This window comes from Tachyglossus aculeatus, chromosome 21 (genome assembly GCF_015852505.1).
Source record: "Tachyglossus aculeatus isolate mTacAcu1 chromosome 21, mTacAcu1.pri, whole genome shotgun sequence".
Taxonomy (NCBI): Eukaryota; Metazoa; Chordata; class Mammalia; order Monotremata; family Tachyglossidae; genus Tachyglossus; species Tachyglossus aculeatus.
This window is the reverse complement of record NC_052086.1, coordinates 38836893-38852069: the sequence shown is the minus strand read 5'-3', so window position 1 is coordinate 38852069 and position 15177 is coordinate 38836893. Positions and strand designations below refer to the sequence as shown.

At 55.4% G+C, this 15177-nt stretch overlaps 2 protein-coding genes across 3 annotated transcripts in view; one reads left to right on the top strand and one right to left on the bottom strand.

Moving 5' to 3' along the window:
• BICDL1 (BICD family like cargo adaptor 1) overlaps positions 1-1466 on the top strand; it is a 131098-nt gene extending 129632 nt beyond the window's left edge. Inside the window, exon 12 of the mRNA XM_038762753.1 lies at positions 1207-1466. Within this exon, the coding sequence (XP_038618681.1) occupies positions 1207-1383 (177 nt within the window). The 3' untranslated portion in view covers positions 1384-1466. The remainder of the gene's footprint in view (positions 1-1206) is intronic.
• Positions 1467-7331: 5865 nt separating this feature from the next.
• Positions 7332-15177, bottom strand: part of RAB35 (RAB35, member RAS oncogene family) — a 55152-nt gene continuing 47306 nt past the window's right edge. Inside the window, exons 4-6 of one of the 2 annotated variants that reach the window (XM_038762956.1) lie at positions 13819-13943; positions 13610-13734; positions 7332-7612 (exon numbers count right to left, since the gene is read on the bottom strand). In XM_038762956.1, the coding sequence (XP_038618884.1) occupies positions 7484-7612; positions 13610-13734; positions 13819-13943 (379 nt within the window). In that variant the 3' untranslated portion in view covers positions 7332-7483. The remainder of the gene's footprint in view (positions 7613-13609; positions 13735-13818; positions 13944-15177) is intronic. The other variant, XM_038762957.1, reaches the window with a different exon arrangement.

Sequence of the window (15177 nt, the reverse complement as noted above, 5' to 3'; positions counted from 1 at the left end):
AATAATAATAATGATGGCATTTAAGCGCTTACTATGTGCAAAGCAATCAATCAATCAATCGTATTTATTGAGCGCTTACTATGTGCAGAGCACTGTACTAAGCGCTTGGGAAGTACAAATTGGCAACACACAGAGACAGTCCCTACCCAACAGTGGGCTCACAGTCTGAAAGGGGGAGACAGAGAACAAAACCAAACATACCAACAAAATAAAATAAATAGGATAGAAATGTACAAGTAAAATAAATAAATAGAGTAATAAATAAATAAATAGAGTAATAGCACTGTTCTAAGCGCTGGGGGCGGGGGATACAGTGTGATCAAGTTGCCCCACGTGGGGCTCACAGTCTTAATCCCCATTTTTACAGATGAGGTAACTGAGACTCAGAGGAGTTAAGTAAACTTGCCCACGGTCACACAGCAGACTTGTGGTGGAGCGGGGATTCGAACCCATGACCTCTGGCTCCAAAGCCCATGCTCTTTCCACTGAGCCAGGCTCTATTCTATTTTATTTTGTTAATATGTTTGGTTTCGTTGTCCGTGTCCCCCTTCTAGACTGTGAGCCCGCTGTTGGGCAGGGACCGTCTCTAGATGTTGCCAACTTGGACTTCCCAAGCGCGTAGTCCAGTGCTCTGCACATGGTAAAGGATGAGCTTCCCAACCGCACCACACCCCTGGGAGAACTGGGGTGGGGGGACTCACCGGGGACAGGGATCTGGCCTCGATGACCTCTGCCAGCTCCGGGAATTTTGCCGCACAGGAAACCCGGCCCCTAGTCGCCGTCCACAGGAGCCGTCGGGTGCGTCTGCATGTGTTTTGTGCGTTTGTGCGCCCATCCATCTGTCCATCCCGGGGCCACTGGAGAAATGTGCCAAGCTGTTCAAACTGGAGAATTAAACAGACTGGGGTCCCGGATTTGCAGCCGTGAGGCCGCAGTTTCTGGCGACTTCCCTTCCGGGCCGTCCGGCCGGCACACGGCGGGGCCCGGTACCTGGGCGTGTGAGTGGGCCGGGGGTGGTTACCTGGGCCCACTGAGGCAGAATCAGCCCGACGGAGTGGGCTCCTTTTCTGGCAGCTGGCACCTCCTCCTCTTCCCTCCATCCTCCTCCCGTCTGCCCCGCCGCAGCGCGTGCCAGGGGCGGCCCGGGGCCTCCGGCCCCCGCCCGGCCCCTCACCGTCCTCTTTGCTTCCCCGTCCCCGGTCCCAGGACGATATGCACAGGGTCATCGACCGGCAGCTGATGGCCAAGCACCAGAAGGAGCGGGGCCGGCCCGCCACCGCCTCCTTCTCGGGCGGCCTCCGGGCAGCGCGGGGCCCTCCGGCGGAGCAGCGGGGCCCCGGCCCGGACGGCAGGCGCCTCTTTTCGTTCTTCAGGAAGATTTGAGTCCGGAGGGGCCGCCGCCCGGCGCCGCGGTGGGAGACTGTGGGCCCGGAGAAGCAACCCCCGGCGGCTGGAGGGGGCCGCCGCCGAACCTGCCCCGCGGGGACCCAGACTGGCCTCTTCCTCCGGCCTTGGGCCGCCGCCGCTGCGGCGTCGAGGCGTCTCCCCCATCCCGCGGCCGCCTCAGGAGCACGTGTGCGAGAGGGAGGCGGAAGGCCAGCCCGGGCCTCCTCCCTCACCCCCGGGAGCGGGAGAGGATGCCCCCGGCCTTTGGCCCCAAGGCCGGGCGAGGCCTCTCTGCATCCTTCGGGGTGGGCCCGTGTGGCGCGGACCCGGCTCTGGGTTCAAGGGGCTGGAAGGCCAGGGCCACCCCCTGACCCCGGATGGGGCCGAGGGAAGACAAAAGGCCCGTGGCTCCCAACTCTCCACCACTCGCCCCCCGATCCTGTTCCCTGAACCCCCGGCGGCGGCACAGATGGCCCTTCACCCCGGGCAGTCCCCTCTCCCTCGTCCCCCACCCTGGTCTGCCAACCGGTTGCGCCCCAAATTCCCGGTGATGGAGCGGGAAGCCGGGAGAAGTGCCACCCCTCTCCCGGCCCGACGGTGTGGCACCGTAAGGCTCGCCCGCGCTGGACTTGGTGCAGCCTTGGTACCAGCGGCGGGCTCCCCATGCAGCCTGAACCCCAGCACCTGAGGAAGGTGGGAGAATTTGCAACTTAGGGGGGGAGTTTCCCACAGTTCCTCCCTCACACAGCTGCTTTCCTTCCCTGTCAGTCGTTGCAAGCCGGCGGGGCGGGAGGGCAAAGCGGGGGGTCAGGGCTGCTCCCCTCGACCACCTCAACAACAGCCTCAGGTCCTGAACAGCGGAGTGGTACCACCGTCCCCCCTCCTCTGCCCCGTCCAGGCCAGAGGGGCGTCTCTCCCACTGCTCGCAGCTTTGCAGCCCCCTCTCCCCCGCCCCGTCCAGTTGGGCCCTGGCAGGAGCTGGGAGAAAATAAGTCAAAAGGCCGAGGGCAGATTCCTCTTTCGCCGCGGCCGGCTCCAGGGATGAGGCCGAGCGCGGCCCACACGGCTCCCTGGACAACCACAAGCAGGGCATCTTTGCCCCCCAAACGGACCCTACTGCCAACCGGCTTGGGCAACCGAGGGTGGGTGCCGAAGGAATAAGCAGGGGTGGGTAGCTTGAGGGGACTGTGATGAACCCCCCTCATCCTCACCCCGACCAGCGGAGGCCGGAGCGAAAGGCGTCCGCCCCGAGCCCGTCCCGCCGCGGCCTGCGGGAAAAACAGCAGCAGGGAAGTGGGGCGAGACTATGTCCGTAGGGATGAACCTCCCACAGTGCTGTAGTTTTTGTATGTAGCAGTCGTGTAAATACACGTATGGTTTTTTTCTAATATACATATTATACATATAAAGGCATATTTTTAGAAAAACAGTGTTCCACATCTTCTTTTGTAAATAGTCTTGCCCAAATAAAGTTCGTTTCTACAGAGCCGGTCTGGTGCTTGGTTTTTACTTGTACAGTTATTCTATTTTATTAATGCTTTGTTTTGTGGTCCGTCTCCCCCTTCTAGACTGTGAGCCCGCTGTTGGGTAGGGACCGTCCCTAGATGTTGCCGACTTGGACTTCCCAAGCGCTTAGTACGGTGCTGTGTACACAGTAAGCGCTCAATAAATACGATTGAGTGAATGAATGGTTAGTCAGAGCGGGAGGCAGGGGGGACACGGGGAACAGAGCATCCTTCCCTGGCCCGGCCCCCCCCGACTATTCAGGTCCCCAGTCCCCGGACCTAATGATTAATTCGTTCAGTGGTAGCTATTGAGCGCTTACTGCGTGTGGAGCACTGTACTAAGCGCTTAGAGAAGCAGCGTGGCTCAGTGGAAAGAGCACGCGCTTTGGCGTCAGAGGGCATGGGTACAAATCCCAGATCCACCACATCAGCTGGGTGACTTTGGACAAGTCACTTCGCTTCTCTGGGCCTCAGTTCCCTCATCTGTGAAATGGGGATGAAGACCATGAGCCCCACGTGGGACAACCTGATCACCCTGTAACCCCCCCCCCCCCGCTCAGTATTTAGAACAGTGCTTCGCACATACTGCTTAAACACCAACATTATTATTATTAGAGAAGCAGTGTTGCTCAGTGGAAAGAGCCCGGGCTTTGGAGTCAGAGGTCATGGGTTCTAATTCCAGCTCCACCACTTAGCTGTGTGACTTTGGGCAAGCCACTTCTCTTCATTACCTCATCTGTAAAATGGGGATGAAGACTGTGAACCCCCCGTGGGACGACCTGATCACCTCCCCAGCGCTTAGAAGAGTGCTTTGCACATAGTAAGCGCTTAATAAACATCATTATTATTAGTGTGGCATTTTTTAAGTGCTTACTAGGTGCCAGGCACTGTTCTAAGCACTGTGGTAGATAAATAATAATAACGGCATTTATTAAGTGCTCACTATGTGCAGAGCACTGTTCTAAGCACTGGGGAGGTTACAAGGTGATCAGGTTGTCCCCCGGGGGGCTCACAGTCTTAATCCCCATTTTACAGATGAGGTCACTGAGGCCCAGAGAAGTGAAGTGACTTGCCCAAAGTCACACAGCTGACAAGTGGCGGAGCCGGGATTTGAACCCATGACCTCTGACTCCAAAGCCCGGGCTCTTTCCACTGAATCAGGTTGGACAAAAAGTTCCTGTCCCACAGAGGGGTCAAAATTTCATCACCATTTTACAGATGAGGGCACTGAGGCTCCAAGAAGTGAAGGGACTTAGGCAAGGTCACACAACAGAGAAGTGACAGAGCCACGATCAAAACCGCACATCCTTCTGACTCTTCAGTCAATTTATTGAGCGCTTACCGTGTGCAGAGCACTGGACTAAGCGCTTGGAAAGTACAATTTGGCAACAGATAGAGACGTTCCCTACCCGACAACGGGCTCACAGTCTAGAAGGGGGAGAAGCAGCGTGGCTCAGTGGAACGATCCGGGGCTTTGGAGTCAGAGGTCGTGGGTTCGAACCCCAGCTCTGCCAGCTGTGTGACTTTGGACAAGTCACTTCACTTCTCTGGGCCTCAATTCCCTCAAAGTGGGGATGAAGACCGGGAGCCTCCCGTGGGACAACCTGATCACCTTGTAACCTCCCCGGCGCTTAGGACAGTGCTTTTGCACATAATAAGCGCTTAATAAATGCTATTATTATTATTATTACCTGCCAGGCCACAGGTTGGCTTCATTGCACAGTCGCTCGGCCGTGGTGCATTTTGACCCCCTCTCCTCGCCTACCGGCTGGCCAGAGGACAAGGGGAGACCCACTCGAGTCCGCAGTGCCCACTGCCCCATGGGGAGGACGGAGGGCAACTCTGTGTAGCCCCACGAGAAGATTTAAAAGCCGTGAAAAACCGAAGTGTGAACGGTCGGGGCAACCAGAAGCGGAAGGTGAAGAAGAATGGCGTGTATTAAACACTTACTATGTGCAAAGCACCGTTCCAAGCGCTGGGGAGGTTACAAGGCGATCGAGTTGTCCCACGGAGGGCTCACGGTCTTAAATCCCCCATTTTCCAGATGAGGTCACCGAGGCCCAGAGAAGTGACTTATCCAAAGTCACCCAGCTGACAACTGGAGGAGCCGGCCGGCACCGAGGTTCCTAGAAGTGAAGGGACTTAGCCAAGGTCGCACAACAGAGAAGGGACAGAGCCAGGATCAAGACCCCACATCCTTCTGACTCTTCATTCATTCAATCGTATTTACTGAGCGCTTACCGTGTGTGTAGAGCAGTGGACTAAGCGCTTGGAAAGTACAATTCGGCAACAGATAGAGACGGTCCCTACCCGACAACGGGCTCACGGTCTAGAAGGGGGAGAAGCAGCGTGGCTCAGTGGAAAGAGCCCGGGCTTGGGAGTCAGAGGTCACGGGTTCGAACCCCTGCTCTGCCAACTTACCGCTGTGTGACTTCGAGCAAGTCGCTTCATTTCTCTGGGCCTCAGTTCTGGGCGACCGAAAGCGGGAGGTGAAGGAGAATGGCGTGTATTAAGCGCTTACTATGTGCAAGGCACCGTTCCCAGCGCTGGGGAGGTTACAAGGTGATCGAGTTGTCCCACTGTGGGGTCACGGTCCTAAACCCCCATTTTCCAGATGAGGTCACCGAGGCCCAGAGAAGCGACTCCCCCGAAGTCACCCAGCTGACAAGTGGCGGAGCCGGGATCTGAACCCACGACCTCGGACTCCAAAGCCCGGGCTCTTTCCCCTGAGCCGCACCCGTGTGGGCCCCGGTACGCAGCCCCCGGCGGGGTGGCGAGGGGCCCCGGCTACAGAAGAGCGAACAGGCCCCGGAAGGAAGAGTTGGCAGCTTGTAACTTTTATTTTTAGTATTTTTTTTTTTAAAAAGCATAATTAGAAACTTCCAATACAGAAATAATCCCAGCAGACCACTGAAACATTCCATTGACACTTGGGAAATTTCCCACCGAGGCCCCCGGCGCCCCCACCCCGGTCCCCCCCCACCCCCCCACCCGTTCCCGCCGCCCCCACCTCGGCGGGTTTGGTCCTCGGGGCTTCCGAGAAGCCGTCGACGGCGGCCCGGGCCGTTCCCCCCCCTCGCACCCGGGACTTCGTCTCTTATTGCTTCGGTTCCCAAACCCTCGGAGGGGATTTCATTTTCCGTTCGCCCAATAAGTTACAGGCCTGCCGCCGCCGCCGCCGCCGGGCAGCACCCTGTCGTGCTGATTGCCCCCGAGGGAGCGGCGGGGAGCCGGGCCTCACCGCCCTCCCCTCCACCCCCACCCAGGGTCGATCCCCCCCCCAAAACCGTGCCCCCCATGCCACAAGGTGCCCCCACCCGCGCCGCCCCCACCCCGCGACCCCGGAGGGCGGCCAAGCGGGGCCCCCCCAGCACGGGGCCGCAGACGCCAACCCCGGCCCTCGGCTGAATAAAAACCCGCCCGGACGGCATTGACGTGAAAAATCTGCCGTGACGTTGACCCGCGATGCGATTGTCTGGATACCGATTTTCTTTTTTAAAAAAAAAAAAAAAACTCTCCTAAGATACGCGTGGCAAATAAATTAATCCCATGTTCCGTGATCCATTAGTGGGGAGGGGAAGGGCGGGTCAACGGGGACCGAAGATGGGGAGAGACCCCAGGACCTCCGGCCTGACTCGGGGCAGGTCGTGGAATCGTTTTGTCAGTGATCGATCGCATCCGCAGCCCACCCCGGCCGTCGAAGGTCCCGGCCGTCCAAGCCCCGGGGTCGCGTCGGGACCCGGGAGAGCCACGGGTCGCTGCCGCGGCTGGGCCCGGCCCGCCGAAGCGACAGAGACGGGGCCCAGTTCACATCCCGCCCGCTCCAGAGGAGCGCGGGGGCCGGAGGGTGTGTTTTCCTTTGGCTCTGCTTTCTTCCAGAGTTGTAACACCTTCCTCCCGGAGGGGATCGAGGCCTTCCGGAACCTCCGTCGGTCGAGTCCGGCCTCCCCCGAAGGGCGTGGAGTGGCCGGGCGGGGACGGGCAACCCCCGAAGCGGGCCCGCCGGGCACCGGTGGAGAGGGCCGAGACCCCCGCCGGAAGACGAGCCAGACTCCCGGGGAGACCCCCGCCGCCAGCTGCCCGGACGGACGCCGGAGGGGCACCCCCCGGCCCGCTCCGGCCGGCCGCGCGGGAGGAAGACGAGGAGCGGGAGGAAGGGGAAGAATCCAAAGCGCCGGTCGGCCGAGGCTGGGGGAAAGGAGGACGCGGCAGCCCGGCCTCCCTCCTTCCCTCCGTCCGTCCCCACCCGCCAGGCCGGGGCCGAGGGACGGCGGCGGGCGTGAGCCCCGTCCCGCGGTCGCCGGCGGGCCGGCCCGACGAGGCGAGAGCCGAAGCGATGGGAGGCGGCGCGGCTGGTTAAAGCGATATACATTATATACAAACCGGTTAATCCGTCCGGTCGGCGGGGCCGAGGCGGGGACCCCCGGCCGGGAGCCCCCTCCCCACCCCGGGGCTCCGTCACCTCCTCGGCCCGCCGGCCGCCGCCAACGCCGCCTCCGCCGCCGCCGCCCAGGAGGAAACGTGGAGAAAAATCTCTTAAATAAGGGGCCGAAGCGGGGCGCGCCCGGGAGTCTCTGCGGCGGGCGGCGCCATTAGCAGCAGCGCTTCTTCCGTTTACTGTTCTTCGTGAGCTTCACCACGTCGTTCTGTTGCTGCTGCTGCTGCTTCGCCAGGTTTTCCTTCTTGGCTCGCAGGACCAGCTCCGTGATGCAGTTGAACATCTGCCGCGGCCCGGGAGGGAGGAGGGAGTCGGGAGCGGGAAGGGCGCGGGGGTCCCCTTGGAGAAGCAGGGGGGCCTTGGTCCAAGTTGGGGCGACCCCGGGAGACGGGGGGGGGCGTCTCCCTGACTCCACCCGGAGCTGTGACATCCCACTTGGCCCGTCTCCCAAATACCTCCTCCCTACCCGCCTCCTTTTCTTCTCGCAACCTTACTCACATCTCTGCTGAAAAGGGTGGGCAAGAGCCCCCGAGCCTTCTGCTTGCCGTCGGGCAGGGACCGTCTCTAGATGTTGCCAACTTGGGCTTCCCAAGCGCTTAGTACAGTGCTCTGCACGCGGTAAGCGCTCCATAAATACCACTGAATGAACGAATAACTGTAGGATCTGCTAGGCGCGTACTACGAGCCAAGCATTGTGCTCAGCGCCGATGATCAGGCTGGGCGCGGGTCCGTGTCCCACTTGGGACACACAAGGAAGGAGGAGGGAGAACGGCTATGATGATGATCATCATCATCAATCGTATTTATTGAGCGCTTACTATGTGCAGAGCACTGTACTAAGCGCTTGGGAAGTACAAATTGGCAACATCTAGAGACAGTCCCTACCCAACAGTGGGCTCACAGTCTAAAACTGCCCGATGATGATGATGGCATTTATTAAGCGCTTCCTATGTGCAAAGCACTGTTCTAAGCGCTGGGGAGTTTACAAGGTGATCAGGTTGTCGTCATCATCATCATCAATCGTATTTATTGAGCGCTTACTATGTGCAGAGCACTGTACTAAGCGCTTGGGAAGTACAAGGTTGTCCCACGGGGGGCTCCCAGTCTTAATCCCCATTTTCCAGATGAGGGAACTGAGGCCCAGAGAAGTGAAGTGGCTTGCCCAAAGTCACACAGCTGACAATGGGCGGAGCCGGGATTTGAACCCATGAACTCTGACTCCAAAGCCCGGGCTCTTTCCACTGAGCCACGCTGCTTCTCCAGCTATCTTATCCCGGCGTGGCTCAGTGGAAAGAGCCCGGGCTTTGGAGTCCGGGGTCATGGGTTCGAATCCCAGCTCCGCCCATTGTCAGCTGTGTGACTCTCGGCGAGTCCATTCATTCAATCGTATTTACTGAGCGCTTACTGTGTGCAGAGCACTGGACTAAGCGCTTGGGAAGTACAAGTTGGCAACATATAGAGACGGTCCCTACTCACTCAATCGTATTTATTGAGCGCTTACTGGGTGCAGAGCACTGTACTAAGCGCTTGGGAAGTACAAGCTGGCAACATATAGAGACGGTCCCTACCCAGCAACGGGCTCACAGTCTAGAAGACTGTGAGAAGCAGCGTGGCTCAGTGGAAAGAGCGCGGGCTTTGGAGTCAGAGGTCATGGGTTCAAATCCCGACTCTGCCAATTAGCTGTGTGACTTCAGGCAAGTCACTTCACTTCTCTGGGCCTCAGTTCCCTCATCTGTAAAATGTGGATTAAGACTGTAAGCGCCCCCGTGGGCCAAGCTGATCACCTTGTAACCTTCCCAGCGCTTAGAACAGTGCTTTGCACATAGTAAGCGCTTAACAAATGCCATCATTAGTATTAGAAGGGGGAGACAGACAACATAACCAAACATGTGGACAGGCGTCCCATCTCGTAGGGGAGGAAACCGAGACTCAGGGAATCGACCGGTGGCATTGATTGATTGTGTGCTTACTACGCGCAGAGCACTGTACCAAGCAGTTGGGAGAGTAAATATCGCAATTAGCGGGCACGTTCGCTGCCCGTAACGAGTTTACGGTCCCGGGGAGTTGTGATTTATCCAGGGTCGCACGCTAGGTAAGTGGTAAGAGTTGGGATTAGGGTCCAGATGGGCTGACTCGGTCCCCGGGGTCCCTACCCAACAGCGGGCTCACGGTCTAGAACTCCACTTCTCTGGGCCTCAGTTCCCTCATCTGGAAAATGGGGATGAAGACTGTGAGCCCCCGCCATGGGGCAACCTGATCACCTTGTAACCTCCCCGGTGCTGAGAACAGTGCTTTGCACAAAGTAAGCGCCTAATAAATGCCGTCGTTATTAGTATTATGGGGAAGCAGTGTGGCTCACTGGAAAGAGCCCGGGCTTTGGAGTCAGAGGTCGCGGGTTCAAGTCCCGGCTCTGCCAACTGTCAGCTGTGTGACTGTGGGCAAGTCACTTCACTTCTCTGGGCCTCAGTGACCTCATCTGTAAAATGGGGAGTAAGACTGTGAGCCCTCCGTGGGACAACCTGATCACCTTGTAACCTCCCCAGCGCTTAGAACAGTGCTTTGCACATAGTAAGCACTTAATAAATGCCATTATTATTACTATTATTATTATTATTATTATTATTATTATTATTATTATTATTATTATTATACCAGGGAGGAAACCTCCTCTCCTTTCCTTCCTCTCCCCCTCGTCCCCCCTCCATCCCCCCATCTTACCTCCTTCCCTTCCCCACAGCACCTGTATATATGTATATATGGTTGTACATATTTATTACTCTATTTATTTATTTATTTATTTTACTTGTACATTTCTATCCTATTTATTTTATTTTGTTGGCATGTTTGGTTCTGTTCTCTGTCTCCCCCTTTTAGACTGTGAGCCCACTGTTGGGTAGGGACTGTCTCTATGTGTTGCCAATTTGTACTTCCCAAGCGCTTAGTACAGTGCTCTGCACATAGTAAGCGCTCAATAAATACGATTGATTGATTGATTGATTGAAACCGAGGCTTAGAGAAGTTAAGCAACACGCCCCAGGTCACAGAGCAGGCAAGTGGCAGAGCCAGCAGTAGAACCCAGGTCTTCCGACCTGGGAAGCAGCGTGGCTCAGCGGAAAGAGCCCGGGCTTTGGAGTCGGAGGTCATGGGTTCAAATCCCAGCTCTGCCGCTTGTCAGCTGGGTGACTTTAGGCAAGTCACGTATCAGTGACCTCATCTGTAAAATGAGGATTAAGACTGTGAGTTCCCGGTGGGACAACCTGATCACCTTGTAAACTCCCTAGCGCTTAGAACAGTGCTTTGCACGTAGTAAGCGCTTAATAAATGCCATTATTATTACTACTATTCCAACGGCTCCTACTCAATCAACTTTCTCCCTCCTGCTACGGCACACCCCGCTCCTCTAACGCCAATCATCATCATCAATCGTATTTATTGAGCGCTTACTGTGTGCAGAGCACTGGACTAAGCGCTTGGGAAGTCCAAGTTGGCAACATCTAGAGACAGTCCCTACCTGACAGTGGGCTCACAGTCTAAAAGGGGGAGACAGAGAACAAAACCAAACATACTAACAAAATAAAATAAATAGAATAGATATGTGCAAGTAAAATAAATAAATAAATAAATCTACTCTGTCCCTCGATCTCGTCGCTCTCGCCGATGCCTCGTCCCCCTGCCTCTGGCCGGGAACTCCCTCCCGCTTCGTATCCGACGGTGTACCGCTCCCCTCCCCTTCAAATGTCAGGGAGCCTGATTAAGCCCTTATTACCATCACATCTCCTCCAAGAAGCCCTCCCTGACTAATCTCTCATTTCTCAGAGAAGCCTTTCAAGCAGCGTGGCTCAGTGGAAAGAGCCCGGGCTTTGGAGTCAGAGGTCATAGGTTCAAATCCCGGCTCCGCCAACTGTCAGCTGGGTGACTTTGGGCAAGTCACCTCACTTCTCTGGGCCTCAGTTCCCTCATCTAGAAAATGGGGTTTAAGACTGTGAGCCCCCCCCGTGGGACAACCTGATCACCTTGCACCCCCCCAGTGCTTAGAACAGTGCTTGGCACATAGTAAGCACTTAAACGCCATAATTATTATTATTATTATTTCTCCTGTCCACCCTCTCCTCACCATCATCCATGTGAAGCAGCGTGGCACAGTGGAAAGAGCACAGGCTTGGGAGTCAGAGGTCATGGGTTCCAATCCTGGCTCCGCCACTTAGCCGCTGTGTGACTTTGGGCAAGTCATTTAACTTCTCTGGGCCTCAGCCACCTCATCTGGAAAATGGGGATTAAGACGGGGAGCCCCATGTGGGACAACCTGATTACCTTGTATCTCCCCCAGTGCTTAGAACAATGCTTGGCACGTAGTAAGCACTTAACAAATACCAAAATTATTATTATTATTCTTGTGTGCTGGACTATGTACTTTTTAAGCATTTAATGATGGCATTTGTTAAGCGCTTACTATGTGCAAAGCACTGTTCTAAGCGCTGGGGAGGATACAAAGTGATCAGGTTGTCCCACGGGGGGGCTCACAGTCTTACTCCCCGTTTTACAGATGGGATAACTGAGGCCCAGAGAAGTGAAGCGGCCTGCCCAAGGTCACACAGCTGACAACTGGCGGAGCTGGGATTCGAACCCATGAACTCTGACTCCAAAGCCCGGGCTCTTTCCACTGAGCCACGCTGCTTCACCATTTCACCCCAGTCCCAGAGCACTTTAAAGCCTTATACTCTATTTCTCCTGTCTGCAATTGAATCTAATGTCTATCTTCCCCGTAGACTGTAAGCTCCCTATAGGCAGGGATAGTGCCTACCAACTTTTATCGTGCTTTCCCAAGTGCTCTGCACATATTAAGCGCTCGATAAATACCACTGGTGACTCCATTAGACCACGGCTGCTTGTTCAGGGTTGGAGGGGCGTTAGGGAAAACTAGGTAATGGGGAGAGGAAAGAGTTTCTTCCCTGTAGACTGTAAGCTCCTTACAGGCAGGGATAGTGCCTACCAACTTTTATCGTGCTTCCCCAAGTGCTCTGCACATATTAAGCGCTCGATAAATACCACTGGTGACTCCATTAGACCACGGCTGCTTGTTCAGGGTTGGAGGGGTGTTAGGGAAAACTAGGTAATGGGGAGAGGAAAGAGTTTCTTCCCTGTAGACTGTAAGCTCCTTACAGGCAGGGATAGTACCTACCAACTTTTATCGTGCTTTCCCAAGTGCTCTGCACATATTAAGCACTCGATAAATACCACTGGTTGACTCCATCAGACCACAGCTGCTTGTTCAGGGTTGGGGGGGTGTTAGGGAAAACTAGGTAATGGGGAGAGGAAAGAGTTTCTTCCCTGTAGACTGTAAGCTCCTTACAGGCAGGGATAGTACCTACCAACTTTTATCGTGCTTTCCCAAGTGCTCTGCACATATTAAGCACTCGATAAATACCACTGGTTGACTCCATCAGACCACAGCTGCTTGTTCAGGGTTGGGGGGTGTTAGGGAAAACTACGTAATGGGGAGAGGAGAGAGTTTCTTCCCTGTAGACTGTAAGCTCCCTATAGGCCGGGATAGCGCCTACCAACTTTTATTGTGCTTTCCCAAGTGCTCTGCATCATCATCAATCTTATTTATTGAGCGCTTACTGTGCGCAGAGCACTGGACTAAGCGCTTGGGAAGTACATTAAGCGCTTAGTGCAGTGCTCTGCACACAGTAAGCGCTCAATAAATACGATTAAGCGCTCGATAAATACCACTGGTTGACTCCATTAGACTCCTGTATATATGTTTGTACATATTTATTACTCTATTTATTTTACTTGTACGTATCTATTCTATTTATTTTATTTTGTTAGTACGTTTGGTTTTGTTCTCTGTCTCCCCCTTTTAGACTGAGAGCCCACTGCTGGGTAGGGACCGTCTCTATATGTTGCCAATTTGTACTTCCCAAGCGCTTAGTACAGTGCTCTGCACACAGTAAGCGCTCAATAAATACGATTGATGATGATGATGATGTTGCCAAACTGTACTTCCCAAGCGCTTACTGCACACAGTAAGCGCTCAATAAATACGATTGATGATGATGATGATGATTAGACCACGGCTGCTTGTTCAGGGTTGGAGGGGTGTTAGGGAAAACCAGGGAATGGGGAGAGGAGAGAGTTTCGGGGGCAGGTTCTCGGGGCTCGAGGAGCAGAAACTCGGTTTCCCGGAGTCCCTGGGACCGACGCTACCGCCCTGGGGACCGGTGGCCGAGGGGAGGAGGGCCCCTCCCGCCGGGCCCGAGACCCCCACCGTCCCCACCTCTTCCACGTTGACGTTCTCCTTGGCACTCGTCTCGAACAGCTGGATCCCCATCTGCCCGGCAAACTTGTGGGCGTCTTCCGTCTCCACCACCTTCCGCTCGGGATCGTCGTTCTTGTTCCCCACTGCGCGGAACGGGACGGGTCGGCGCGGGCGCGTTTCGGGCTCGCCGGTCCCGTTCCCGCCCCCCGCCCAGACCCCCGGCTCACCTAATATCCGGCACACGTCGTCGCAGTTCTGGTTGATTTCGTGCAGCCACCGCTTGACGTTGACGAAGGACTCTGCGCTGGTGACGTCGTACACCACGATGACCCCGTGGGTCCCCCGGTAATACCTGAGAGATGCCACGGAGGTGTCAGGGCTTGCCCCCGGCCCCAAACGCCTCGGACCTTCCGGGCACACACGCACACGTGGAAACTGAGGCCGATGATCAAAGACATCGGGCCAGGAGGGGCTCTCCGAAGGCGGTGGATGGACTATAATAACGACGACTGCGGTACTCGTTAAGGGCTAACTACGTGAGAAGCGGCGCGGCTCAGTGGAAAAGGGCCCGGGCTTTGGAGTCGGAGGTCATGGGTTCAAATCCCGGCTCTGCCAACTGTCGGCTGTGTGACTTTGGGCAAGTCACTTCACTTCTCTGTGCCACAGTTCCCTCATCTGTAAAACGGGGATGAAGACTGTGAGCCTCCCGTGGGACAACCTTATCATCATCAATCGTATTTATTGAGTGCTTACTGTGTGCAGAGCACTGTACTAAGCACTTACTAAGCGCTAACCTTATCACCTTGTAACCTCCCCAGCGCTTAGAACAGTGCTTTGCACATAGTAAGCGCTTAATAAATGCCATTATTATTATTATTATTATTATTATTATTATTATTATTATGTGCCAAGGACTCTTCTAAGAGCTGGGGTAGAAACGAGCTAATCCGGTTGGACACAGTCCCTTTCCAACATGGGGCTCACAGTCTTCACCCCCATTCCGCGGCTCAGTGGAACGAGCCCGGGCTTTGGGTTCAAGTCCCGGCTCCGCCGACTGTCAGCTGTGTGACTTCGGGCAAGTCACTTCACTTCTCTGGGCCTCAGTTCCCTCATCTGGAAAATGGGGATTAAAACTGCGTGAGCCCCGCCGCGGACAACCTGATCGCCCTGTAACCGCCCCAGCGCTTAGAACCGTGCTTGGCACGTAGTAAGCGCTTAACAAATACCGACATTATTATTATTATTATTTCACAGATGAGGTAGCTGAGGCCCAGAGTCATGAAGTGGCTTGCCCAAGATCAGGCGGCAGAGCCAGGATTAGAGCCCATGCCCTCCAACTCCCAGGCCCCATGAGGGGTGGGGAGACAGTGGTGGAGGTTGGTCCATTCAGAGACCCCCCGAACCACCCAACCCCAGCTCTCTGAAGGCCTAATAATAATAATAATAAATAATAATAATAATAATAATAACAATAATAATAATAATTAATAATGGTACTTGTCAAGGGTTTACTATGTGCCAGGTACTGTACTAAGTGCTGTGAGCCCACTGTTGGGTAGGGACCGTTCTATATGTTGCCAACTTGT